Source organism: Euphorbia lathyris, chromosome 6 (assembly GCF_963576675.1).
Source record: "Euphorbia lathyris chromosome 6, ddEupLath1.1, whole genome shotgun sequence".
Classification (NCBI taxonomy): Eukaryota; Viridiplantae; Streptophyta; class Magnoliopsida; order Malpighiales; family Euphorbiaceae; genus Euphorbia; species Euphorbia lathyris.
In genome coordinates, this window is record NC_088915.1 from 50392173 (window position 1) to 50415398 (window position 23226).

General features: G+C 35.2%; 2 protein-coding genes and 1 non-coding gene across 4 annotated transcripts; all 3 read left to right on the forward strand.

Moving 5' to 3' along the window:
* The first annotated feature begins 1669 nt into the window (after positions 1-1669).
* On the forward strand, positions 1670-3095 carry LOC136232902 (ribonucleoside-diphosphate reductase small chain). Its single transcript, XM_066022379.1, has one exon. It carries the CDS (start codon positions 1947-1949, stop codon positions 2934-2936), a length of 990 nt encoding a protein of 329 aa, XP_065878451.1. The 5' UTR covers positions 1670-1946; the 3' UTR covers positions 2937-3095.
* A 189-nt stretch (positions 3096-3284) lies between these two features.
* LOC136232903 (uncharacterized) lies at positions 3285-7012 on the forward strand. 2 transcript variants are annotated; one of them, XM_066022380.1, is made up of 7 exons: positions 3285-3562; positions 3642-3682; positions 3913-3970; positions 4465-4558; positions 6292-6412; positions 6497-6562; positions 6686-7012. In XM_066022380.1, exons 1-7 carry the CDS (start codon positions 3466-3468, stop codon positions 6770-6772), a joined length of 564 nt encoding a protein of 187 aa, XP_065878452.1. In that variant the 5' UTR covers positions 3285-3465; the 3' UTR covers positions 6773-7012. The 2 variants fall into 2 exon arrangements, with proteins under 2 accessions (XP_065878452.1, XP_065878453.1); XM_066022381.1 differs by having other exon boundaries at positions 6328-6412.
* Positions 7013-22258: 15246 nt separating this feature from the next.
* TRNAL-AAG (transfer RNA leucine (anticodon AAG)) lies at positions 22259-22339 on the forward strand. Its single transcript has one exon. It is a non-coding gene; the product is annotated as a tRNA-Leu (tRNA).
* Positions 22340-23226: the final 887 nt, after the last annotated feature.

Sequence of the window (23226 nt, forward strand, 5' to 3'; positions counted from 1 at the left end):
ACTTCAAGGTTAGTGCATTAAATTATAACTTTATGGGCCTACTACATTACCTTAAGCATTTTTTCACCATTTTCTTACTATTTATCGTATGTTCCAGTCTTAGGAAACCATATCCTGTCTTGCATAAGACTACTCCAGCCTCCTCCCAAATAGTTAACATTGAAGTTGAGAAGGAATCAAACAGGCGGACAATTTCAGAATTGTTGGAAGTTGATATACATACAGACAAGGCATAAATTTTAAGACTTTCAACACATGCTATATTGTGCGCATTGCAAATGAAATTATTTAACCATTTTTTAGTGGATAAAATTCACATGCAAGGCTAAAATTAAAGAAGTTAATTCGAGCGAAGGTTGGTGGTACCGCGCATGTCCACGATGTAAAAGTAGCATCCAAAATTTTGAAGACAAGCTTTGGTGCAAGAACTGTGCATTCATTGAAGAGCTCCCCCAACCATGGTACAATAACTATTTTCCAGTTATACCTTTGTTCACTATTATGTCTATGCTTAATATTATAACACACTAGCCATTTACACAATTTCAGGTATAGAGTCCGATTGATTGTTGAAGATGCCACGAGTTCTGCAAGTTTTGTGGTTTTTGGACACATGGCTGCAGATTTAATTGGGATACCAGCTAACTCATTGTCCAATAGTTTCAAGGAAAGACATGAAATTCCTCCTGCTATGACAAAGATTTATAGGACTGAACATGTCTTTCAGGTCCAAATAAACAACATAGTTGATGATCTGTCCAACATAACATTTAAAGTTGTTTATATTTTCACAGACACCTTACTCACTCCAAAAAAAGAAATACCAAGCCCTGTTTTGAAGCAATCAACTCATTTAACGTCACCTATTAGTCGCCATATCGTTACACCGTCTGCTAAACAAGTTATGGATTTCGAAGTGCACCCCCCAGTGATGGAAAACAAATACGGAGAAAGAACAACTAAGAAACGTCGCACTGAGTAAGTATTGTTCATTTAGCGTAAAAAAATGTTATTGCAAATTTTAGCTTACTAAATTAACTATATTTTCCAACTTTGGTTTGTATACAGGAGCACTTCTTCATCGTCGAAATAACATCTTGGCCTTCCTTTAAACTTCTTGCAATCATTTGCTTTTCCTATACTGATAGTATTACTATTCATATTTATGTAATGTCATATTTACAACTCAAACATTATTATTCTTCTTAACCTATGCTATCATTGCACATTTGTACTTTATAGTTTATTTGTTCCTAATGTTTTTGTATTATATTATTATTAACTATTAATCCCTGCACTTTGTAATTTATTCAGTCCTAATGTTTTGTATTGTCTAGTTATTACTATAAACTCTTAATCTTCAGAAATTCTTAAAACCCCAAAGCGGAGCCAGCGAGGGTATCTTCTAGGAAAAAGTAAAAATGGAAGATAAAGATTGGTTGGAGTAAGAATCTTGTAGTGTAATTGTAAAATTTACTGAAGAATGTGTGTGAAACAGAAGAAGGCACGTGGAGCGGTGGAAAAGCGTGTGAAGTTTGATTGAAGTTTAAAGCTGTCACGTAATAAAAGTGTGTGTTGTTGTTTTCTTTCCACTCTCAAATTTCCAAAAGAGCGCGCTTATGAAAGTCCCGCCAAACCTAATGGTCCCCTCCCCCCTCCCCTAACACCGCCTCTTTTTTCTCTCTCGATTCCTATTTTGCCCTCAAATACCTAATCTACCCTTCTTCAACTTCAGTCTCCCGCAAGTTTCTCACAAAAATATTTTCAAATCCCCCGCCCTACTATGTCTTCATCTTCAAATTTCAATATTCAAACCTCCCTTCTTATCCTCTTTCCCTCTCCCTATATAGTCCACACTTAATTTCACATTTCTATTCACTCTAAACCTACTTCCATTCCCCCTTCTCAAACCCTAGAAACATATTACATTTCTATTTTTTTTAAATATGCCTTCCATCCCAGAAGAGCCACTCCTAGCCCCCAACTCCGATCGATTCTGTATGTTTCCAATTGAATACCCTCAAATATGGGAAATGTACAAGAAGGCTGAGGCTTCCTTTTGGACTGCAGAGGAGGTCGATCTCTCTCAAGATGTCCGTCACTGGGAAGCCCTCACTGCCGATGAGAAACATTTCGTTAAACATGTTCTTGCCTTCTTCGCCGCCTCTGATGGAATTGTTCTCGAAAATCTCGCCGGACGTTTCATGAAGGAGGTTCAGGTTGCTGAAGCAAGGGCTTTCTATGGATTCCAGATCGCCATTGAGAATATTCATTCTGAGATGTATAGTCTTCTATTGGAGACTTATATCAAAGACTCCACTGAGAAGAATCGTTTGTTTCACGCCATCGATACTATTCCTTGTGTTGCTAAGAAGGCCAATTGGGCTTTGAGATGGATTGACGGCGGAGAATCTTTCGCTGAGAGGGTAATCGCTTTCGCCTGTGTGGAGGGGATATTCTTCTCCGGTAGCTTCTGTGCGATATTCTGGCTGAAAAAGCGAGGATTGATGCCGGGATTAACTTTCTCAAACGAATTGATTTCGCGTGATGAAGGATTGCATTGCGATTTCGCTTGTTTGCTTTACAGTCTGTTGAGGACGAAGCTGAGCGATGAGCGCGTGAAGGGGATAGTGCGTGATGCTGTAGACATCGAGAGGGAATTTGTATGTGACGCGCTACCCTGCGCGTTGGTGGGGATGAACGGGGAACTCATGAGTCAGTACATCGAGTTCGTTGCGGATAGGTTGCTGGGAGCGCTTGGGGTTGAAAAGATGTACAATGTGAGTAACCCTTTTGATTGGATGGAGCTTATATCGCTGCAGGGTAAGACCAATTTCTTTGAAAAGAGAGTTGGGGAGTATCAGAAGGCTTCTGTTATGTCGAGCATTAATGGAAATGGTGAAAACCATGTGTTCAAGATGGATGAAGATTTTTAGATGGTTTTAGGCCTGTAGTTATTGTATTCTAGTAGGATTACAAGGTTGTCTTCTGCTTTTGCAGAATATGCTAATTTTTTTCTTTTTTTCAAGGCTTTCATTTGTTTGTTCAGTTTTACTACTATTTGTTAAACTCACAAAAAAGTTAGATTTTGTCAATTTAGCTTGCCAATGTTGTAATGCCAGAAGACTCTTTTCCCAATTTGGTAATAAATACTATTGGTTAATCCCTTGAAAGAAGCAAATTTTTATTTATTATTGGGGTCAATGAGAAATTTGTTGACAAATTGATGGGTTCAAATGGGTTAAGCAACAAAATGAAACTAGAGTCTCGTTTTTTGTGGTTGAATTAAAAATGTAGAAAAATGTAGTTATTTCGATATTTTTTTTTAGGTTATCGCGTCGTGTCATCACATTAGCCACTTTTTATCTTTTGAGTGAAAGGTTCAATTTTTCTTAGAAAGCGTGGATAGGAGGTTCAATTCTAGTTCAAAAACAGCGCTTATTCCCTCATTTTCAAATTTAAACAATGGATACTTCTAAGGAGCATCAAAGTTCAGAAATGCTAACTGTAGAACAGTTGATTTATCTCTCCGATCGTTTTTCTCAGCTCACTTCTCAATCTGGTATTTACATTTCCCTAAACTCGCATTCTCTTTATCTTTCCTTTCTTGCTTGCTGTTGCTATGTTCTGTTCCTAATCAGATGTGAAGAAAAGGATTGCGGATGCCGTGAATGATAAACAGGTAACAATTCCTCTTTGTGAATGTTAAATGCTGTAGTTTGGTTTAGCTGCTGTTTAATTGTCTGTGACCCATGTTATTTTGTCATGATAGACGCGCCTGAAAATTAGTCATTGAGGTTGCATACAGGCTTATTATGATAGTAGATAGCTGTTAGTCGGTGGAAATTAAGCTTTAATAATTGCTTCTACTTTTTGCCTTTGATTTGTGAATATCCTTATGATGTTATACAGGAGGCTGTTGCTGTGACCACCGCAATCCAGGAAGGCATATTTTTGGAGATGGGGGTTGGTGAGTCATCTGTTTTTTTCATCTAGCATTAAAATGGTTTTAAGTGGAAAAAGAAGTGGACTTGTGGCGTTTGTGCTATTTTAGTTCATGATGCTCAACCAGTACCATATAGTGTGACTGATGTATCTTGCAGTTTGCAAATCTGCGCATGGCATATGACTTTTGAACACTGAATTTCAATTCATCTTAGAATTATGGTGAAAAGTGGATAGTATTGCTCTTTCATAATAGAATGGAGAAATTTAAGATAAGGGATAAGATTTTAGAGGTTGTTGGGTTTTGCAGAACATATATCGCTTTGGCTTTCTCATCATTGTGCTTGTCTTTCTTTGCCTGTAATCCACACATCTGGAGTTGATGAAATGCAACGAGTGCATTTAGTCTCAAATTTTAGTTTTACGTGTAGCTGGTTTGTTCCTAAATGATAGTCATCTCTTTCTAATTTCTTGAAATTCTCATATAGCATCAATAAACCTACTTTTTCATTACTGCAGATCCCGGTTTTGGTATGTCATGCCTGGGGAAAGTGAATATGGTTTATGAGAATGATCGAGATTTGATGATTCGCTTCTATGAATTTATTGTGAAGTAAGATCTCTGTCTCCTTGATCTAGTATTCTGATGTTAGTAATCTTCATATGGCTCTCATCATATCCTTTTTTGGATGATAAATCTTGTAATTGTGTTGTCTCCCATGCTGCAAAGCCTTTCTCTTTCCTCATGAAATTGTAGATGATCACATCCCTAAGCTCAGGTTTGACTAACATCATCAGTATTTTGAACTTCACTAGTCTTTGACCAACTTCCCAATAAACACTTGATTTACTCTTCTTTTTCAGTTTTAGGTACTGCCTGACAGGCTCCTACTGTTTTATTGAGAATTTCTATGAAGTTTTGATCTTATTGTCTTCTTCTCTCCAGCATGTAGAGCTGAGTGCTTTAAACTTGAGGCCTACTTTAGCATTTAGCTTAAAGTAGGAAGTGTTTCTTGCTCTTAGAAGTTCCCAAAGTATCCTGCAGTAGGGATAGGAAAGGAGACTAATCTAGGTTATATGATAGACGACTAAATGAGAATATAGGGTGAAATTTGATACCAAGCTAAGCTACATAGTTGTTAATGGCGAGGCATGGCGCACAAGTCTCAAGGCTGTGTGCCTTAGCACCCCTAAGGCGGGTGACGTTGGTCTGGCAATGCCAAGGCGTGCCTAGGCAGGGTTATCAGAGCCATGGCGTGCCTTTTCTGTCATATGTTTTATATTATTTATCCACATGTTCAATCTCCACCTTTGGATTAGACACATTTAGTGTCCAAATATAACCAAAAACAAAGGAAAGCAGACAGACTTTGAACAATTGCACAAAAAAATAGAGAGAGATGCATAATTGGAAACAAAGGGAAAGAAGAAGCACACAACAACAGTAAAATACCAAAGAAAAAGAAGCAAACAAGGGCAGAACTTGAAGTTGGAGACTTTTGATAAGAATTAGCTATTACCCCTAGACACGAAATTCCACTCTCCCCTGTCCCACTCAAGTGAATTGTTTCGAGAGCGTTCTGCTGGTTTTTGGCGGCTTTCACTTTCAATCCGATTGACTGTCAACTTAGGATTTACTATTTAGTTAAACACTTTAACTTTTGAATATAAGGTTTATTGCAGGTTAGAACTATGATAAAAGAATGTTAACATGATTTTTATTTAAAGCATCTGATTTTAAAGTTTACAATTTCTTATCTTTTTAAATATTATAATTTCCATTTATGGCGGTTCTATATAATTTCCATTTATGGTGGTTCTATATAATTTTATTCTTTTAGTGCGCCTTGTGCCGCTTAGGCGCGCCGTTTATCTCTAAGACCCAGTTGACTCGACCCTTCCTTTTCTATCTTTTCTACGCCTCTTTCAAACTAATGAGTCATGAGATTATATTAAATATTGAATTACTCATGTGTTGAATGTGTGACCCTTATCAAATGCTACTATTAAGGTAATGCAAAGGAAAAACAGGGTAGTCAATCAGTTGGTTCCATTTCAACTCTACCCCTCATATTACATTAGTGGTTTGAGTGTTACACTTAGAGAAACTCATCTTTTCTTCAGGCGTGTCCTCAACAACCTGGTAGTTGTTTGGTCTCTGCTTTTGGGGAAGGAATGTTTGGGTTTTCTAGTTTTCCATATCAATGATTTTGGCTGTCTTCCCTGAGATTAATCTAGACATTTTGGTATGAGCTTACATTTGTACCAATAGTTTTTTTTTTATTCCTGATGGTCATTTACTGATGTAAGTGAAATCTCATTCTTAGAATAGTTATTCTAATTCAGTGCTGTAAAATGGATGGCTATTCTATCAAACAACAGTGAGGAGATAGCCTGCGATGAAGCTGAGCTTGGAGCAGACGAGTTTGCAGAAAAAATGCAAAATCAACAAAAAATAAAGGAACAGGTAGTGCCTAGCTTAGCCTAGCCACATTTTGGTATGAATTTAGTTGGAAGAGGTTTCCAAAAATTGTTTCTATTTGAATTGCAGCAATTAGGGATGCTAAAGCACATGCGTAAATTTCATTTGGACGACCAAGCTGTAATTCTTGAAAAGGTGCATGCTTGTCTGTATATGTAGAATACACATTAGAACTAAAATATGCTACTTCAAATTCCAGTATTGCTTACTGTAAAAAAAAAGTTTAGTGATCTGTGAAATGGTTCCTCTGTTGTTCAGGTGCATAAGCAGATGGAAAATGCGAATTTTAGAGGTGAGGCATCAGTTTTGTCTGGAGAAGAGATGGAGGAAATTGTTGGTAGGTAGGAGGGTATGACCTTTATTTATGGGTAGGGAAATCAGACTTGAGTTGTTCTAGTTTCATCAAATGCTTGCCATACATACACAATGGAGTTCCTTTGCTCTAGATGGGTTGATGTATTGAAATAAGACTTTATATTTCTTTTTACAAAATTTGAAAAGCATACGTTGGAACTTAAGGCAATGATGAGAATGTACGCATGTTCGGAAGGAAAAAAGTATATAGAAATTTTAGTTAGAAACTTAGATAGATTATTATATTAAAATGAACATTAAACTAGTTCTAAGTTGTATTTTGTTAACTTTCTTTTTTCCAGGTTGATGATTCTGCTCTGCTTGATTTTTTTAAAGCGGTTTCAAATCTTTGAATGAAGTTTCTTCCAATAGACAAATGCCCCATAATTTGTTGAGATATTTAAAACGACTTTCGTTTCCAACGTTAAAAACTTGACAGCATATAATATATGTTGCAGATAAAGACAACTCTAATGGACCTGACCCTCTCTTGAGGGTCCATCCCTTTAAGGGATGCAAAAAGCCTTCTCTCCCTATATGGATCTACAAACACCGTTTATACAGGGATTACAACGTAACTTTACCCCTTACAAACCTTTTATAAAAAAAGTTATTGTTGTTTCTCTTTAGGCCAGATTCTACTTTAATGCATGTCAATCTCCGAGGACAGATTCTATCCTAGCTCATGTTAACCTTTGAAGATAGAGTCAGCGATCGAGTTCTTGGGTGAGATCCATATTTGGTGCAGTAAGCGTGGATAACTATTTAGATAATTTTTAGTTTATTTTCTAAATTTGACCAATTGAGCAACTTATCTTGCAAAAGGTCCTCGTCTTTTATGACGGGAGCAACAATCTAGAGTTCTCAACAAGACTTTAGTAAGCATCTTGAAGGAGGCTTTGGCCTTGATGACTTCTTGCCAGCTAGAGAAGGAGGGTCTATGCCTTCCGATGATAACGAGGCTAACAACCATGATGAAGATTCTATCCATCCATCCTGAACACTGATTCTATTGGGACTTTCGCAACGGTACTACAAAAGTTGCAAAATTCCTGCAACGAGCTGAGGAAGGCTTAACTATAATTGCAGCACAATAACCACCAAATATGAGAGTAACTCATAAGGGCGTGGTCTCCTACACCGACCATGCAAGGCGGTAACCCCTCATTGTGGCACGCCAACAATGCTAACAATGAGCAAAGTATGACGAGCGATGGACATAACCCAAAGGTAACTCCTATTAGTAGAGCCTTTAAGAATTGTGATGTAGCAAGCGAGTCCGCTAGCAACATATAAATCTTGGGATGTACTATTTTCAAAGGTTCCTTGATAAAAGAGTTCTCGAAGGTATGGTAAGCTATAAAATACCTTTCCATTTTCCTTTGGCTCAAAAGTAATAAACACCACCCCCCCCCCCCCCCCCCCCCCACACCATTGGAAGACACATAGGCTACCTCACTACACCGGATTGGAAGACTCTAATGAGCATTGTGTTGCCTTCATGAGTATGATGAACTTGTACATCTAGGATAACACAATTATGTTAAGATATTCCCTACTAAATTGGTAGGAACAACACATGCGTGGTACATGAAATTACCAAGAGGATCAATCAACACATTTAAGCACTTGAAACACTTATTTGTAGCCCGATTTGTTGGGGCTATGAGAGCCAAGATAATGAGCATTGACTTGCATGACATCTACCAAAGGAGTATTGGACCTCTGCATGACTATCTAACCATATCCCATAAAATGTCATCCTATGTGAAAACACTCAACTTAGAAGTCACCACTGATGCCCTAGCTAAGGGTACCAACTATGAACCCCTATGGAAAAATGCTACACCGACCCTCCTCGCAACTTTGAGGAATTGTTGTTTATAGGTTAAAGTTTCGTCAGGTATGATGATTGCAACTGCCCTGTAGATTACGTGGAAAGCAATAGAGATAAGGCTTAATCTAGAAAAGTGCATTTTTAGAATGAGGTCAACAAAGTTTTTGGGATTTGTGTTGTTAAGGAAAAGGGATATAGTCTAACTTAGACAAGGTGGCCACCGTAATGGAAATGGAGCCCCCAAACGCACTCCACGAGGTACAAAGGCTAAATGAGAACTCATTATGCTAAGAAGATTTATAGCTTGCTCGGTCCAAAGATGCTTACCTTTTTCCAAGCTCCTAAAGAGCATCCGATCAAATGGGATGACAAATGCCAGGAAGCTTTTGAAGGCATAAAACATCTTTTGTTGGATCCACATTTGCTCAACAAAAAAAAAAAAGGGACGTCTTCGACTTATACCTCACGGTCATTGAGGAAGCAATAACAATGGTACTGGTAAGATCAGAAAAGGGAGAAATCTTCCCCATATATTACCTCAACAAAATACTGTGAGGGGCAAAACCACGATATCCCATGGTAGAAAAGGCATTACTCGCAGTAGTGCATGCTACAACTCACTTGAGGCCCTACTTTCAGGCCCATAAAGTGATTGTGTGCACAAATCTCTATCTAAGAAAGACTATCCAGAAGCCACAAGTCTCTAGGAGAGTAATAGAGTGGGCGGTGAGGATGTCCCAGTTCGAACCACTAAACAACAACTGGAATGTGCAAACGCTTCGGAAATATTATCGATGATAATCACATGTTCTACCTATTTTTATCGACTATGCAACAATTGTCATTTTTAGAGAAACGATATAACTAATTGAAAGTTTACACTCATTACAAGCAGTCGCATACTCACACGTAAAGGCAACAATCTCACTTTGTTACGCTCGAATGCAATAATCCTATATTGTTACATTGACTATTCACAATCTCATATTGTCATCCTTAAATCTAACAATCACACATTGTTATATTTAATATCAACAATCACATATTGTTATACGAAGATGACAATCTCATGTCACCACAATAACAATCCTATATTGTTACATTTAAATTCGACGATCACATATTGTCCCTTTTAACTTCACTAATCTCATATTGTTAATTTTAAATCCAACATTAACATGTTATATTTAACCATCAAGATACTGATACAATCATGTAACAATCACATATGTTTACATCTTTAAAACAACAATCACGGATTGTTGCCTGGAACAGGAGATGCTCCCATCTCAATTCGAATACACATCATTATACACAAATTTCGATCAAATAACAACCAACTATCAGCAGTCTATTTACGGCATATAAAACCAGGAGCCATGTGACAAGGCGCTTACATTCTATCGAAAGGCCCATTAACGGATCCATTACATCAGATAGAAGTTTTTTTTTTGGTTTACATGGAAGGCAACATCAGATAGAAGTTGATGCATACCTACAGATGCATCAACATTCAAAAGATAAAAAAGATACGAGTCACTATTGCTGTACAAACACATGTTTTAGCAAACAACACCTCACTCAAACATCACCAGGATTTAGAATCACACCATCATCCATTAGAAGTTGATGCATCTCGGATCAGTCATGACACTCATCGGTCAAATGATCATTTTATCAATGATACAAGCACACTTTTCCTTCATGGGTAACTTCATGATCGCATCTATAGGTATGCACCTTAGCAGCCCTCGTCGATAAAACTCCACGAATATGCAACTCCGAGGCCTCTCAGGGTCCATGAACAAGGGACCCCCTGGGTTAGAGGGCGACGGATGACAGCCACGCTGACGAGAAATCAATGGCGCAGGCAGACGATCAATCCTCGCACTCTCAGCGCACAGTAATCTTTTTACCCACGACGGATAAAAACGCCGAACAGAACATCAGAATGTATTAACGAAACTTTTGGTCAAACAACTGTTAGACTATTCCGTTAGACAACCGTCAACACAGTTTTTTGACATGAGTTTTTTATCAACGGTTTTCTTCCGGTCAATATTCCGCTAGTAAACCAGTTTACGACGGAAGATTTCGTCAATAAATATGTATTTTCTAGTAGTGGAAATTCCCATAGCTGATGATGGCGCTCACAGTGGTACGAGGCTCCTGACAACGTATAGTGTCTCAAAGTTGGTAATCGGTCACATGGATAGATCATACAAAACCAAGAACTCAGTCATGGTCAAGTACATGGAGAAAGAAAAAAGACTTGTTAGAAAACTCAAAGAAAGAGAAATCGAGCCCAGACTCATACTGGTTCCTCGAGAGGAAAACGAGGAGGCTGACGCACTTACCGCAACTGCAATAAGAGATGAGCCACTGACCAGGGAGCTATTTGTTGAGCAAATAGATTGTCCAACCATTGAGGAAATACAAAAGTAAATGGTTAAAATTTGGCCAAGTAGAAGAATGAAAAATGTTGTTTTACTTACTCTAATGTAATTTTTTTAATACTTTATTCGATTAGCTGAGTCTATTTAAATGAATGATCTTTCAATTAAGTGTTGTTAAAACCAGCTCCAATTTCCCACCTCTAGTCCCGTGAAAGGACGAAAGTACTCTTTCAGGCTTTGAGGTGGGAAATTGGGGGAAAAAACCTCTCCCGGCACGCGGGCGTGAGGCTATCACACCTCCTCACCTTGTGGTGAGGCATGATAGCCTCATGCCTCACCTTGTGGTGAGGCGTGATTACCTCACGCCCGCATGAATAAATCACAAAAATTCATAATTGTGGTAACTCGAATTATCCGTTTAGAAATAAAATTACGGCATTTTAACTCGTATTACCCTTTAACAAATAAAATTTAAAAACATAAACATTAAAATAAAAATTAATAAACATAAAAATTTATAAACATAAAAGAGTAAATATAATATCAAAAGTGTTAAAATGTATGAAGTTCTACAAAAATAATCTAGTTCGCCCGACGTCACGCATCCATAAACTCATCCATCTCCCTCTTAATGCGTGGAGCATCCTCGTCAGATCGGTGGGTAGCCGCTAGTTGGGTGACACGCCACAACCAGCTAACCCACTGCAAAAAAAATTAATAAATAAATATTAAAAAATAAACACATATAAACTAATACTAAATAATAATATTAAATAATAATAAACTTACAAATTCGCTGTTGGCGCGAGCATGCTGTATCGGTCCAGCCTGTGGTGCATGAAGGAGATGAGGATTCGAATATCGCATATACTAGTCCATATAAGCAGGATCACAGGCAGTGGGATCGTATCCAACTGGTCGGCATCTCCTCCGATCAATGCCCCGAGCCGATGGAAATCTCCGCCAGGTATCCTCAACTGTGACTAAGGAATGCGTGAGCTTATACGCTAAAGATCTCCATGGTCGTACTGCTTTATCAGGTCTAATACGCTCAGCTGAGATAGGCTGCGCATATCCGACCTGTCGCAGCGCTCGATCGGACATATACGGCTCGATGATGTCTCTACACCGTATCCAACCGGCGTAGGACACTCGAAGCCGATCATCATCGGGGATAGGACCATAAGGCAACCACGTCACCTGAAAAAAAAATACTCAATAAAAAATAATAATATACTATAAATAATACTTAAATTAATTCTAAAATTTTATAAAATACCTCTACTGCCGTCATACGGTCCAGCTGCCCGCGTATGGTATCTAGTTGGGCCGTCGTCTTGCCTGGTACCCCGACCTCCCATCTCAGTGCACGGGCATGGTCAGCTGGGATCAAGTGAGCTCCTCTACGCGGCCGGAACACCGGAAAATACTCGTATATCCATGCATGCAGTAGGGTCAAACATCCGCATATACCTGAACAGTATCCTCTGCTCGCTATTCCCAGCTGCCGGTACAACATGGCAAGTGTAGCAGACCCCCATGAAAGTTCAGATGCCCCGCTGACACCACCGTAAACCTCAGCAAGATGGGCCAGCCTAATCCTATCTCCACTCTTGTCAACAAACAGAGTGGATCCAAGCATAAGCCACATCCACGCTGTGGCCCGAGTAGCGTCATCCCTACCCTGGATGACAAGCTTGTGTACAGCCTGAACAAATACACCTCCACCACCCCATAAATGTCGGCCCGGCAACAGAAGCTGATCCCGATCCACCCCAAACATCATCATGCACATGGCATAAAGCCCGTCAATAGTGGGAGACTCGGACACCATCAGACCGTCGATCGGGATCCGAAGAATCTGCCACACATCATGCAGCTGGATAGTCATCTCCCCGAACGACATGTGGAAGGAGTTCGTATCGGGCTGCCACCGCTCCACGAACGCAGTCAACAACGGAGTGTCGAGGTTCTTAAACTTGATATGTGGAAGGTGAGACAAACCAGTCTTCTCGATCATCTCCTTCAGCTGTAAAATGACACATATACAATTTATACAATTACTGAATGTTTTTGATGTTTATAGTTAAAAATACAAATTACAATAAATGTTGACAAACTATATTATTCTTACCTCGGGTGACATACCAGAAAACCACTGACACAAATCTCGGCATGCTGTTGATCTGTTGTAGCATGTCAGAAACGACCGAATCTCTCCTCCCAGCATCCGTGAGGCAACATGTCCTAGAAAACTAGGAATCACGGAACCATCAACGGGGCCACCATCCACCGGTCCACTAACTAGCCAGCTCTCGTCCTCACTAGCTTTGGGACGTTTGCTTGTCCCTGAAAGTTATAAAATTATACTAAAGTTGTAAAATTATACTAAAATATACTAAAATTATAAAATTATACTAAAATTATACTAAAATACTAAAATTATACTAAAGTTGTAAAATTATACTAAAGTTGTAAAATTATACTAAAATTATAAAGTTATACTAAAATACTAAAATTATACTAAATTATATTAAAATTATACTAAAGTTATAAAATTATATTAAAATACTAAAATTATACTAAAGTTATAAAATTATACTAAAATACTAAAATTATACTAAATTATACTAAAATTATACAATTATACTAAAATACTAAAATTATACTAAATTATAATAAAGTTATAAAATTATACTAAAATACTAAAATTATACTAAAGTTATAAAATTATAATAAAATACTAAAATTATACTAAATTATACGAAAATTATACTAAATTATACTAAAGTTATAAAATTATACTAAAATATTAAAACTAAAATTATACTAAAATTATACAATTATACTAAATTATACTAAAGTTATAAAATTATGCTAAAATTATACTAAAATTATACTAAAGTTATAAAATTATGCTAAAATTATACTAAATTATACTAAAGTTATAAAAGTATACTAAATTATACTAAATTATACTAAAATTATAAAATTATACTAAAAAATACCTGTACTCGCAAAGCGACCTCCAACGCGCTGGGTCGGCTGTCTGCCCGGGGTCGGTTGCTCATCGCTATCCTCAACCTCGCGATCACGTGCAACTGCAGACTGTCGCACTGCCTGGGCTGCCACATCCAGGTAGTCATCCACAGTATCGCTATCAGGCTCTCTGTCACCAAAATCCGTCGCCCCCTCCGATCCATCAATATCGGGCTGCTCCACAATCGGTCCCCTCCTCAACTGGTCTGTCGCAGCCCCTCTCCGCCTACGACCGGATATATCAATACCACGCAATCTCGTATGGCGTGGTGTATCATCCTCGTCGTCCATATCTAGACGACGAGCAGATGACGTGATGGATTTCCCACCCCTAGTAGGCCGCTCCGTCTACAAAAAATTACATCTAGTTAATAAAAAATGGTAACATATAAATTATAAATTACACTAAATTAATAAAATTGTAAATAATGTAAATTATACTAAATTTATAAAATTATGCTAAAATTATGCTAAAATTATGCTAAATTAATAAAATTGTAAATAATTGTAATTATACTAAAATTATAAAATTATAAAATTATACTAAATTATACTAAAGTTATAAAATTATACTAAAATTATAAATTACACTAAATTAATAAAATTTTAAATAATGTAAATTATACTAAACTTATAAATTATGCTAAAATTATACTAAAATTATACTAAAGTTATACTAAAATTATACTAAAATTATAAAATTACACTAAATTAATAAAATTGTAAATAATGTAAATTTTTTTTTAAAAAAAACCTTGGGCGTATGCAAATCACGCCCAGACCACTGGTCGGGCGTATGAACATCACGTCCGACCAGTGGTTCGGGCGTAAGCGCATCACGCCCGACCTGTGGTGCGGGCGTTCGAGCATCACGCCTGACCAGTGGTGCGGACATGTGGCTATCACGCCCACACCACTGGTCGGGCGTGATTCCCTTACGCCGGAACCACAGGTCGGGTGTGATCTTCATACGCCCGACTGCGATTCCGGCGATTTTTTGAAATACCCCACAGATCACAAAATAGAGCGAAAATCAACGAAATAAAACCGTAAATCTTACCATTTTCTCTTTCCCTTTACGACCTCTTTCACGATCCATGATTTGGTTCACAAACGAGTCCGGATTTGATCGAAGAGTGTATAGGGTATTTGAGAGGTTTTGGTTTTTTTCAATTTTCGGGCAAATGGTAGTTCGGTCAATTCCCGAGGCTAGAGGTAGGAATTTGTGGCTAGGTATAGTAAATCACTTAATTTATTAGTCCCTATATTTTGACAAAACATATTGTTTAGTCCCTGTATTTTCAAAAACACATGATAAAGTCTCCAACCTTTTTCTCGATGAACTGTTTAGTCCCTAACGTTTTTCTCGGTGAACTGTTTAGTCTCTTCCGTTAGACTCTCGTGAAGATTTTGTTAGTCAATTTGGATTTGAGTTCTTCTTTTCCTTTTCTTTAAACTCCAATACATCTGAAATCAACTTTGAGTGTTATTTTTCTTGATTTTCTTCTTAATCGTTCAAATTCATAAGCATTATGTCTTTTCTTTTTCTTGTTCTCCATACAAATAGCTTCTTCTTCTAAATTGGATTTCCTCTTCCAAAGTTTGAAGGTAAATAGTAAAGGGTAATTTAGTTATTTCCGAAATCATAAACGGTAAAAAATTTAACAAACAGACGGAAGGACTAAACAGTTTACTGGAAAAAAGGTTAGAGACCTTACTATGTGTTTTTGAAAATACAGGGACTAAACAGTGTGTTTTATCAAAATATAGGAACTAATAAATTAATTACCCTTCAATTAAAGATTTTTATATATTTGAATTAATTTTTTTTTTTTTTTTTTATATATTTGAAGCTCAAAATAGTTTAAACCACTTAGAAACATTTAAGCACTCAATCCAATTTTCCAAAAGTTGCTTCGATTCAATATATGCAGACATTGGCATTACAAAATTGTTTTGTACCGTTTATCTCTTTTTCCTTTAAAAAGATTTTTTCTAATGAAAAAGAAAAAGAAAAAGAAAAAAAAATGGCTTTATGTTAGGCGAAAAGTAGGGCTGTAAATGAACAGAGCCGCTCATGAACGGTTCGGTGGTCGGCTCGATAAAAGCTCGGCTCGACTTGTAAACGAGCCGTCCGTGAACACGATTTACTGGCTCGGTTCGTAAACGAGCCAAGCTTGAGCAGGCAGAAGCTCGACTCGAAAGCTCGCGAGCAGGCTCGATTAGAACATTTATGAACAAATTTTAGTTTTGTAGAAAACTTAATCGAGACATTTATGAACAAATTTTAGTTTTGTAGAAAACTATATAGTTTTGTGTTAGTTCACAAATATCTAAACTTAAAATTATTTCATTTGCTATTAGATGAGTTTGTTCACAAACATAATAAATGAGTAATAGACGAACTATTTGTAAGCATCTTGTTTATTTATTCACGAACTTTGCTTGTGAGCTTGTTTATGTACACAATTAAAGAGTTATTTGCGATCAAATTTCACAAATATAATTAACAATTTACTCACAAACAATTCATGGTTAGATAATTTTCTTAATGAACCAAGTCCAAAAGAGGATTTTGGGCTCGAAGCTCGGCTCGTTAATTTTATAGCAAGCTCGGTTCGGGCTCGAGCTCGTTAATTTTATAGCGAGCCGAGCTTGAACAGGTCAAAGCTAGGCTCGGCTCGATTACAGCCCGAAAAGAGAGAACTGACTGTTTTAGAAGATCATTAATATAGTATCTGTATACATAAAGGGATAAATAAGAAAAAAGGGTAAATTGTCACACCCGACCCTAAACGACCTCAATCGGCATCGGGCGTGAAATAGAAAGATCATAATCAACACTTAGGAGTCTCCAACCTCGGCTAATTGGTCAGTAACCTTCTCTATATCCTGTACTTTATCACCTAAAAACATTAAAACATTTAAAGAGGTGAGACAAAAATCTCAGTAAGAAACTATCAACTATAAAAACCAACTTACTGATCATAGCTACATATATACCTTTAAAAAGGGATTTAATTAAAACCTTATAAAATATATTCAAAACCAAAGTTCATAATATAGTCAAAGTAGTAAACCAAAAACCAAAAATATAAAATCTTGTATCGATTCTTGAGTTCAAAACCTTATAAAATATTATAATCAAATAAGCGTTTTATTAAACCAAATCGTAATCAATTAAACGTAAAACCTTATATCAAAATCAATCATAACGTAAAACATAATCCAAATGAACTTAAAACATTGTATCCATCCTCGAGTTTCTCCCCTTAAGTATCAATCCATAACCACATATATAATCGAGACGTCTCTTAACATTGCCTATCCCATATGGTCTTACCCAACACTTCTTTGCCATACCCAATAGGTCTTCAAACCGTGTACACAGGCCATGTCCCTCACTGAACATGGTCTTCAAATATGGAACCACCGATCCGGATAGCTCTCGATGGATATAAAATCATAAAATCATAACGTGCTCAAATATCCAACAATCAAATGCCAAACTAGTTCTTAACCAAAATCATTTGGCTTCAATTAGCCATTTTGTATCATAAAAATCATATGTGGACTTCAATCCAAAATAATAATAATAATAACCGCAACAGATTTCTTAATCCAAAAATAATTCGTAAGAAATCATCAACTTCATTTTGTTCAAATATAGATATATATTGAAACCAAAAACATATACGTATATATGTAAATCAATCAAATCAAGCCTTAAATCAATATAATCATATAAAATATGAAATCCATATAGAAGCATAATCAATAGTTTCATTTGAACCGTAATTTCACAATAAAAAGCAAAATCAGGAAAACCCCAATTTTACAAAATTCTTGCATAACCCTAAAATATCAATTTCTGAAACTTCCTTGATTATATATATATATATGTATACATAAAATTCAAAATATAGTTGATAGTTACTTACCTTGGTCACTAATTAAAGACCACAAATCCGTTCAATTCGCCTCTAAATTCTGTCTAAGACATTTTCCTCCAAACACTGCCGAAACTCAAAAACTCTTCGGTTAGGACTTATATCTATATATAAGGATGCTATGGTTCCAATTTCGAGTGATTCGGACGGTCGAATCTTCGTAAATCAAAGAAACGGTGGAGAAACGGTTTAGAGAAAATTGATGATGAAAATGAAAATGAAAAAGAAAAAGAAAAGGAAATGAATGTTGATCACGACGATGGAGTATATCTTTATTATACTCTGGAACTTTTGAGAAAAACTTGGCAAATATCACGTTTGATCCTCCATCTTTATATAAGCTTTTAAAAATTATTCTAAACTTTTCATTTCCACATAAAATCCTCAAATTAACTCCAAACTTTTTCTATAACACCAAATAAAAATCATACACCTAATAATTATCATATATACTAATATCAAAATATAAATTCTAGAAATTTAGTCACGGACGTGACAATTCTCCCCACCTTAAGAAATTTCGTCCTCGAAATTCATATTCTCTAATCTATCTTAATTTCCTTCCGAAACCATTTTCAAATTATCAAGATTCCTCATAATCATCATAAGACCACAAATTCTAACGTTTCCTTCCATTAACTCCATGATTTATCAATATCGATATCTTTGTAACACTCATTTAAATATAACTCTTAGTAACTCTAAACTTCAACCTAGTCAATTCCATCACCGATAAATCCACAAGAAAACTTCAAAGATCATATATTCAATTGTATATGATATGATACACTTTATATTTGCATTTTCCTAACATGAACGAAATCTCACTTTTAATATAGTTAGATCTCAATTGATTCCATCAATTGCATATATATCAAATATATTTCACCTATCTCCAAATTCTATACACTTCAAAAATATTACTTTTGAACCGTTAATATGTGTGATATTGAAAACTTCAAATAATTCGAATAATGATTTGCCTCCGTATATAATCTTACTTCATCATAATAATTGTATCTATAATTTTTCACTCCAATAACTATGTATATTATAATCTGCAATCATTAGCATCAACATCATCATCACTCTTATAAGAGTCATTTCATAAATTTCAATATCAACATCACCAATATAAACCTCATTATGATGATACAATTTCCTATCAATAAGTCTAATTTCCATAAAATTTTAATATCAATATCACTATTATAATTCTCCAGTTAACTCCTTAAAATCAATTAAGGTAACCTGCTATTTTTTTATAATCACCACTATATATACCATCAATCCAACCAAATAAACTTTAATCGTTTCTCCAAACAATATAATCAAGAAATATAGAGTACCTAAATTACGACAATCAATTATGTCTTCTCCAAACTCCAAATAATATCTTTACACCCATAAAAGTCAATAACTTTATAATATCATTCAATTTTCTTATTTGACCTATAAACACTCAATTTGATCCGTATATTCCTTATATAAACTTAAACCATAATCACACAAACTTCAACTAACAATAACTTATATTTTCAATTATCAACATATATATCCTCTTATATCATATTTATCTCTTAATTTCCTACCTCAAACTGTGTTTAAGATCAGCAAAATTTATCCTCAAAATTCATATCTTAATTATTTTCTCAAACACTATTTAAGCTTACCAAATTTTCATATTTAATCATTAAATCGTGAACTCTAATATATTCTCCAACTTTACTTCTCATTGTTCACTAACATCGGTATCTCTCGAAACATCATTTATATAACTCTCAATAATTCTAAACTTCAACCTGATAAAGTTCAACAATAGATCTGCAATTTGAATTCTGATATCATTTATTCCAATTAAGATTTCATAACTTATTAAACTCCTTTCATAATCTCCAATTTATAATCAACCTCCAAAACAATTATTGAAATCTCCACATTCTCGCTTTCTTAATCACATCTATATTAACTTCAAAACTCATCATACCATTTCAAAGTCTCCTAACCTTACTTCACATCTGAGATACGTATATTTTTTAGCTAACTATTAAACTCTCAAATATCAATTCCAAGTCATACTAAGAAGAAAAATCAAAACAAAAACCAAATTCTGGTTTCAAGCTAACATGGCCAACATATGTCGTTTCCAGCATAACTTTTTCATACGGAGTCCGATTAAGGTGATTCAAAAACCCTTGGAAACGTAAGATAATAATAAAAAAACTTTCATTTAGGACTTCATGACAGATTCGGCCTATATCTAGTCGAAAAATGCATCATAAGATTAAGATACGGATCTGATTCTCCCGCAACACCTATATAAACAATTCTCTATTATCTCTAGATGTTCATACACCCAATATTTTACTAACCATCAAATCTCATTTCGACCCCTCATTAGCTAGTTACTCAATCCTCGACAAATTTCAAATTATTTCTTAGCTATCACCAAAATCAATATTCCTCAATTACTATCGATTATTTCTTAGTTATCACCAAATATTCATATGCTCCAATTACTATCAACCTTAGGTCCGAAGAATTTAATCTAGAGCTCTGATACCAAACTGTCACACCCGACCCTAAACGACCTCAATTGGCATCGGGCGTGAAATAGAAAGATCATAATCAACACTTAGGAGTCTCCAACCTCGGCTAATTGGTCAGTAACCTTCTCTATATTCTGTACTTTATCACCTAAAAACATTAAAACATTTAAAGAGGTGAGACAAAAATCTCAGTAAGAAACTATCAGCTATAAAAACCAACTTACTGATCATAGCTACATATATACCTTTAAAAAGGGATTTAATTAAAACCTTATAAAATATATTCAAAACCAAAGTTCATAATATAGTCAAAGTAGTAAACCAAAAACCAAAAATATAAAATCTTGTATCGATTCTTGAGTTCAAAACCTTATAAAATATTATAATCAAATAAGCGTTTTATTAAACCAAATCGTAATCAATTAAACGTAAAACCTTATATCAAAATCAATCATAACGTAAAACATAATCCAAATGAACTTAAAACATTGTATCCATCCTCGAGTTTCTCCCCTTAAGTATCAATCCATAACCACATATATAATCGAGACGTCTCTTAACATTGCCTATCCCATATGGTCTTACCCAACACTTCTTTGCCATACCCAATAGGTCTTCAAACTGTGTACACAGGCCATGTCCCTCACTGAACATGGTCTTCAAATATGGAACCACCGATCCGGATAGCTCTCGATGGATATAAAATCATAAAATCATAACGTGCTCAAATATCCAACAATCAAATGCCAAACTAGTTCTTAACCAAAATCATTTGGCTTCAATTAGCCATTTTGTATCATAAAAATCATATGTGGACTTCAATCCAAAATAATAATAATAATAACCGCAACAGATTTCTTAATCCAAAAACAATTCGTAAGAAATCATCAACTTCATTTTGTTCAAATATAGATATATATTGAAACCAAAAACATATACGTATATATGTAAATCAATCAAATCAAGCCTTAAATCAATATAATCATATAAAATATGAAATCCATATAGAAGCATAATCAATAGTTTCATTTGAACCGTAATTTCACAATAAAAAGCAAAATCAGGAAAACCCCAATTTTACAAAATTCCTGCATAACCCTAAAATATCAATTTCTGAAACTTCCTTGATTATATATATATATGTATACATAAAATTCAAAATATAGTTGATAGTTACTTACATTGGTCACTAATTAAAGACCACAAATCCGTTCAATTCGCCTCTAAACTCTGTCTAAGACATTTTCCTCCAAACACTGCCGAAACTCAAAAACTCTTCGGCTAGGACTTATATCTATATATAAGGATGCTATGGTTCCAATTTCGAGTGATTCGGACGGTCGAATCTCCGTAAATCAAAGAAACGGTGGAGAAACGGTTTAGAGAAAATTGATGATGAAAATGAAAATGAAAAAGAAAAAGAAAAGGAAATGAATGTTGATGACGACGATGGAGTATATCTTTATTATACTCTGGAACTTTTGAGAAAAACTTGGCAAATATCACGTTTGATCCTCCATCTTTATATAAGCTTTTAAAAATTATTCTAAACTTTTCATTTCCACATAAAATCCTCAAATTAACTCCAAACTTTTTCTATAACACCAAATAAAAATCATACACCTAATAATTATCATATATACTAATATCAAAATATAAATTCTAGAAATTTAGTCACGGACGTGACATAAATGATGTACAAGAAAGTTGAGATGGCCGAGTTGGTCTAAGGCGCCAGATTAAGGTTCTGGTCCGAAAGGGCGTGGGTTCAAATCCCACTCTCAACATTTATTTTTATTTCCGTCCTAAATTTTGTGCTTTTGGAATGCGTTGACTGCTGATACCCGTTTACTTTTGAAACAGGGTTTTATTCCTTGTTGTTTGATTTTTTAATACAATTTTCTTTTTACTCCAAATTCTTTTAATTTCATTATACAACCCTCCTTTCTACCTTATCTTTTAAATACAATTTTCTTTTTACTCCAAATTCTTTTAATTTCATTATACAACCCTCCTTTCTACCTTATTCCTTTGATATTTCATAAAATTCTATTTATCCGTTATTTTATTTTTTTAGTAATTTTTATTTCGGTTATGTACTTATTTATTTTAATTTTTTTTTATTTCTAAATTTATTTCATTTTTTTTATCGTTGCCTTTATATTTTCACTTTATATTTTATCACATTATTCAGTTTTAATACTCCCTTTTAATTATTTTAAATATTTTTTTTAATATAGAGGTTTTTTATTGCTCAATTCTCTCCTCCTGTTTACCTTAAGGGCCCGTTTGTTTTACCTACTATTTGCTGTTGCTATTTACTGTTTGCTGTTGGAAAAAACTGTTTTTCCAAAAAGTAGAGATTCTCTGCTTTTGTAAAAGACTTCTTTTCAGGTGTAAAAAACAAACAGGAGGTCAGGTCACTAACCAAACACCTAATACTACTTTTCAGGTGTAAAAGACAAACAGAAAGGTCACTAACCAAACACCTAAAACTCTACATTTTGAAGTGAAAAGGCAAACATGAGCACGAAAAGGAGGAACCAAACACCCCCTTAAAATGGAGAGTTTTTAGAACCTCTCATCTACCTTTTATACATGAAAAATAGCTTTTTACAATTTGAAAAGCAGTTTTTTCAAACAACAAACATCGGGTAAACCAAACGGCCTATAC

Excerpts from the sequence above, each read along its gene's own strand:
- LOC136232902 (XM_066022379.1), top strand. The coding sequence starts at position 1,947 with ATGCCTTCCATCCCAGAAGAGCCACTCCTAGCCCCCAACTCCGATCGA.
- LOC136232903 (XM_066022380.1), top strand. The coding sequence starts at position 3,466 with ATGGATACTTCTAAGGAGCATCAAAGTTCAGAAATGCTAACTGTAGAA. Across the intron at positions 3,683-3,912 it reads ATGCCGTGAATGATAAACAG|GAGGCTGTTGCTGTGACCAC; the intron begins GTAACAATTCCT and ends GATGTTATACAG. Across the intron at positions 6,413-6,496 it reads AACAAAAAATAAAGGAACAG|CAATTAGGGATGCTAAAGCA; the intron begins GTAGTGCCTAGC and ends TTTGAATTGCAG.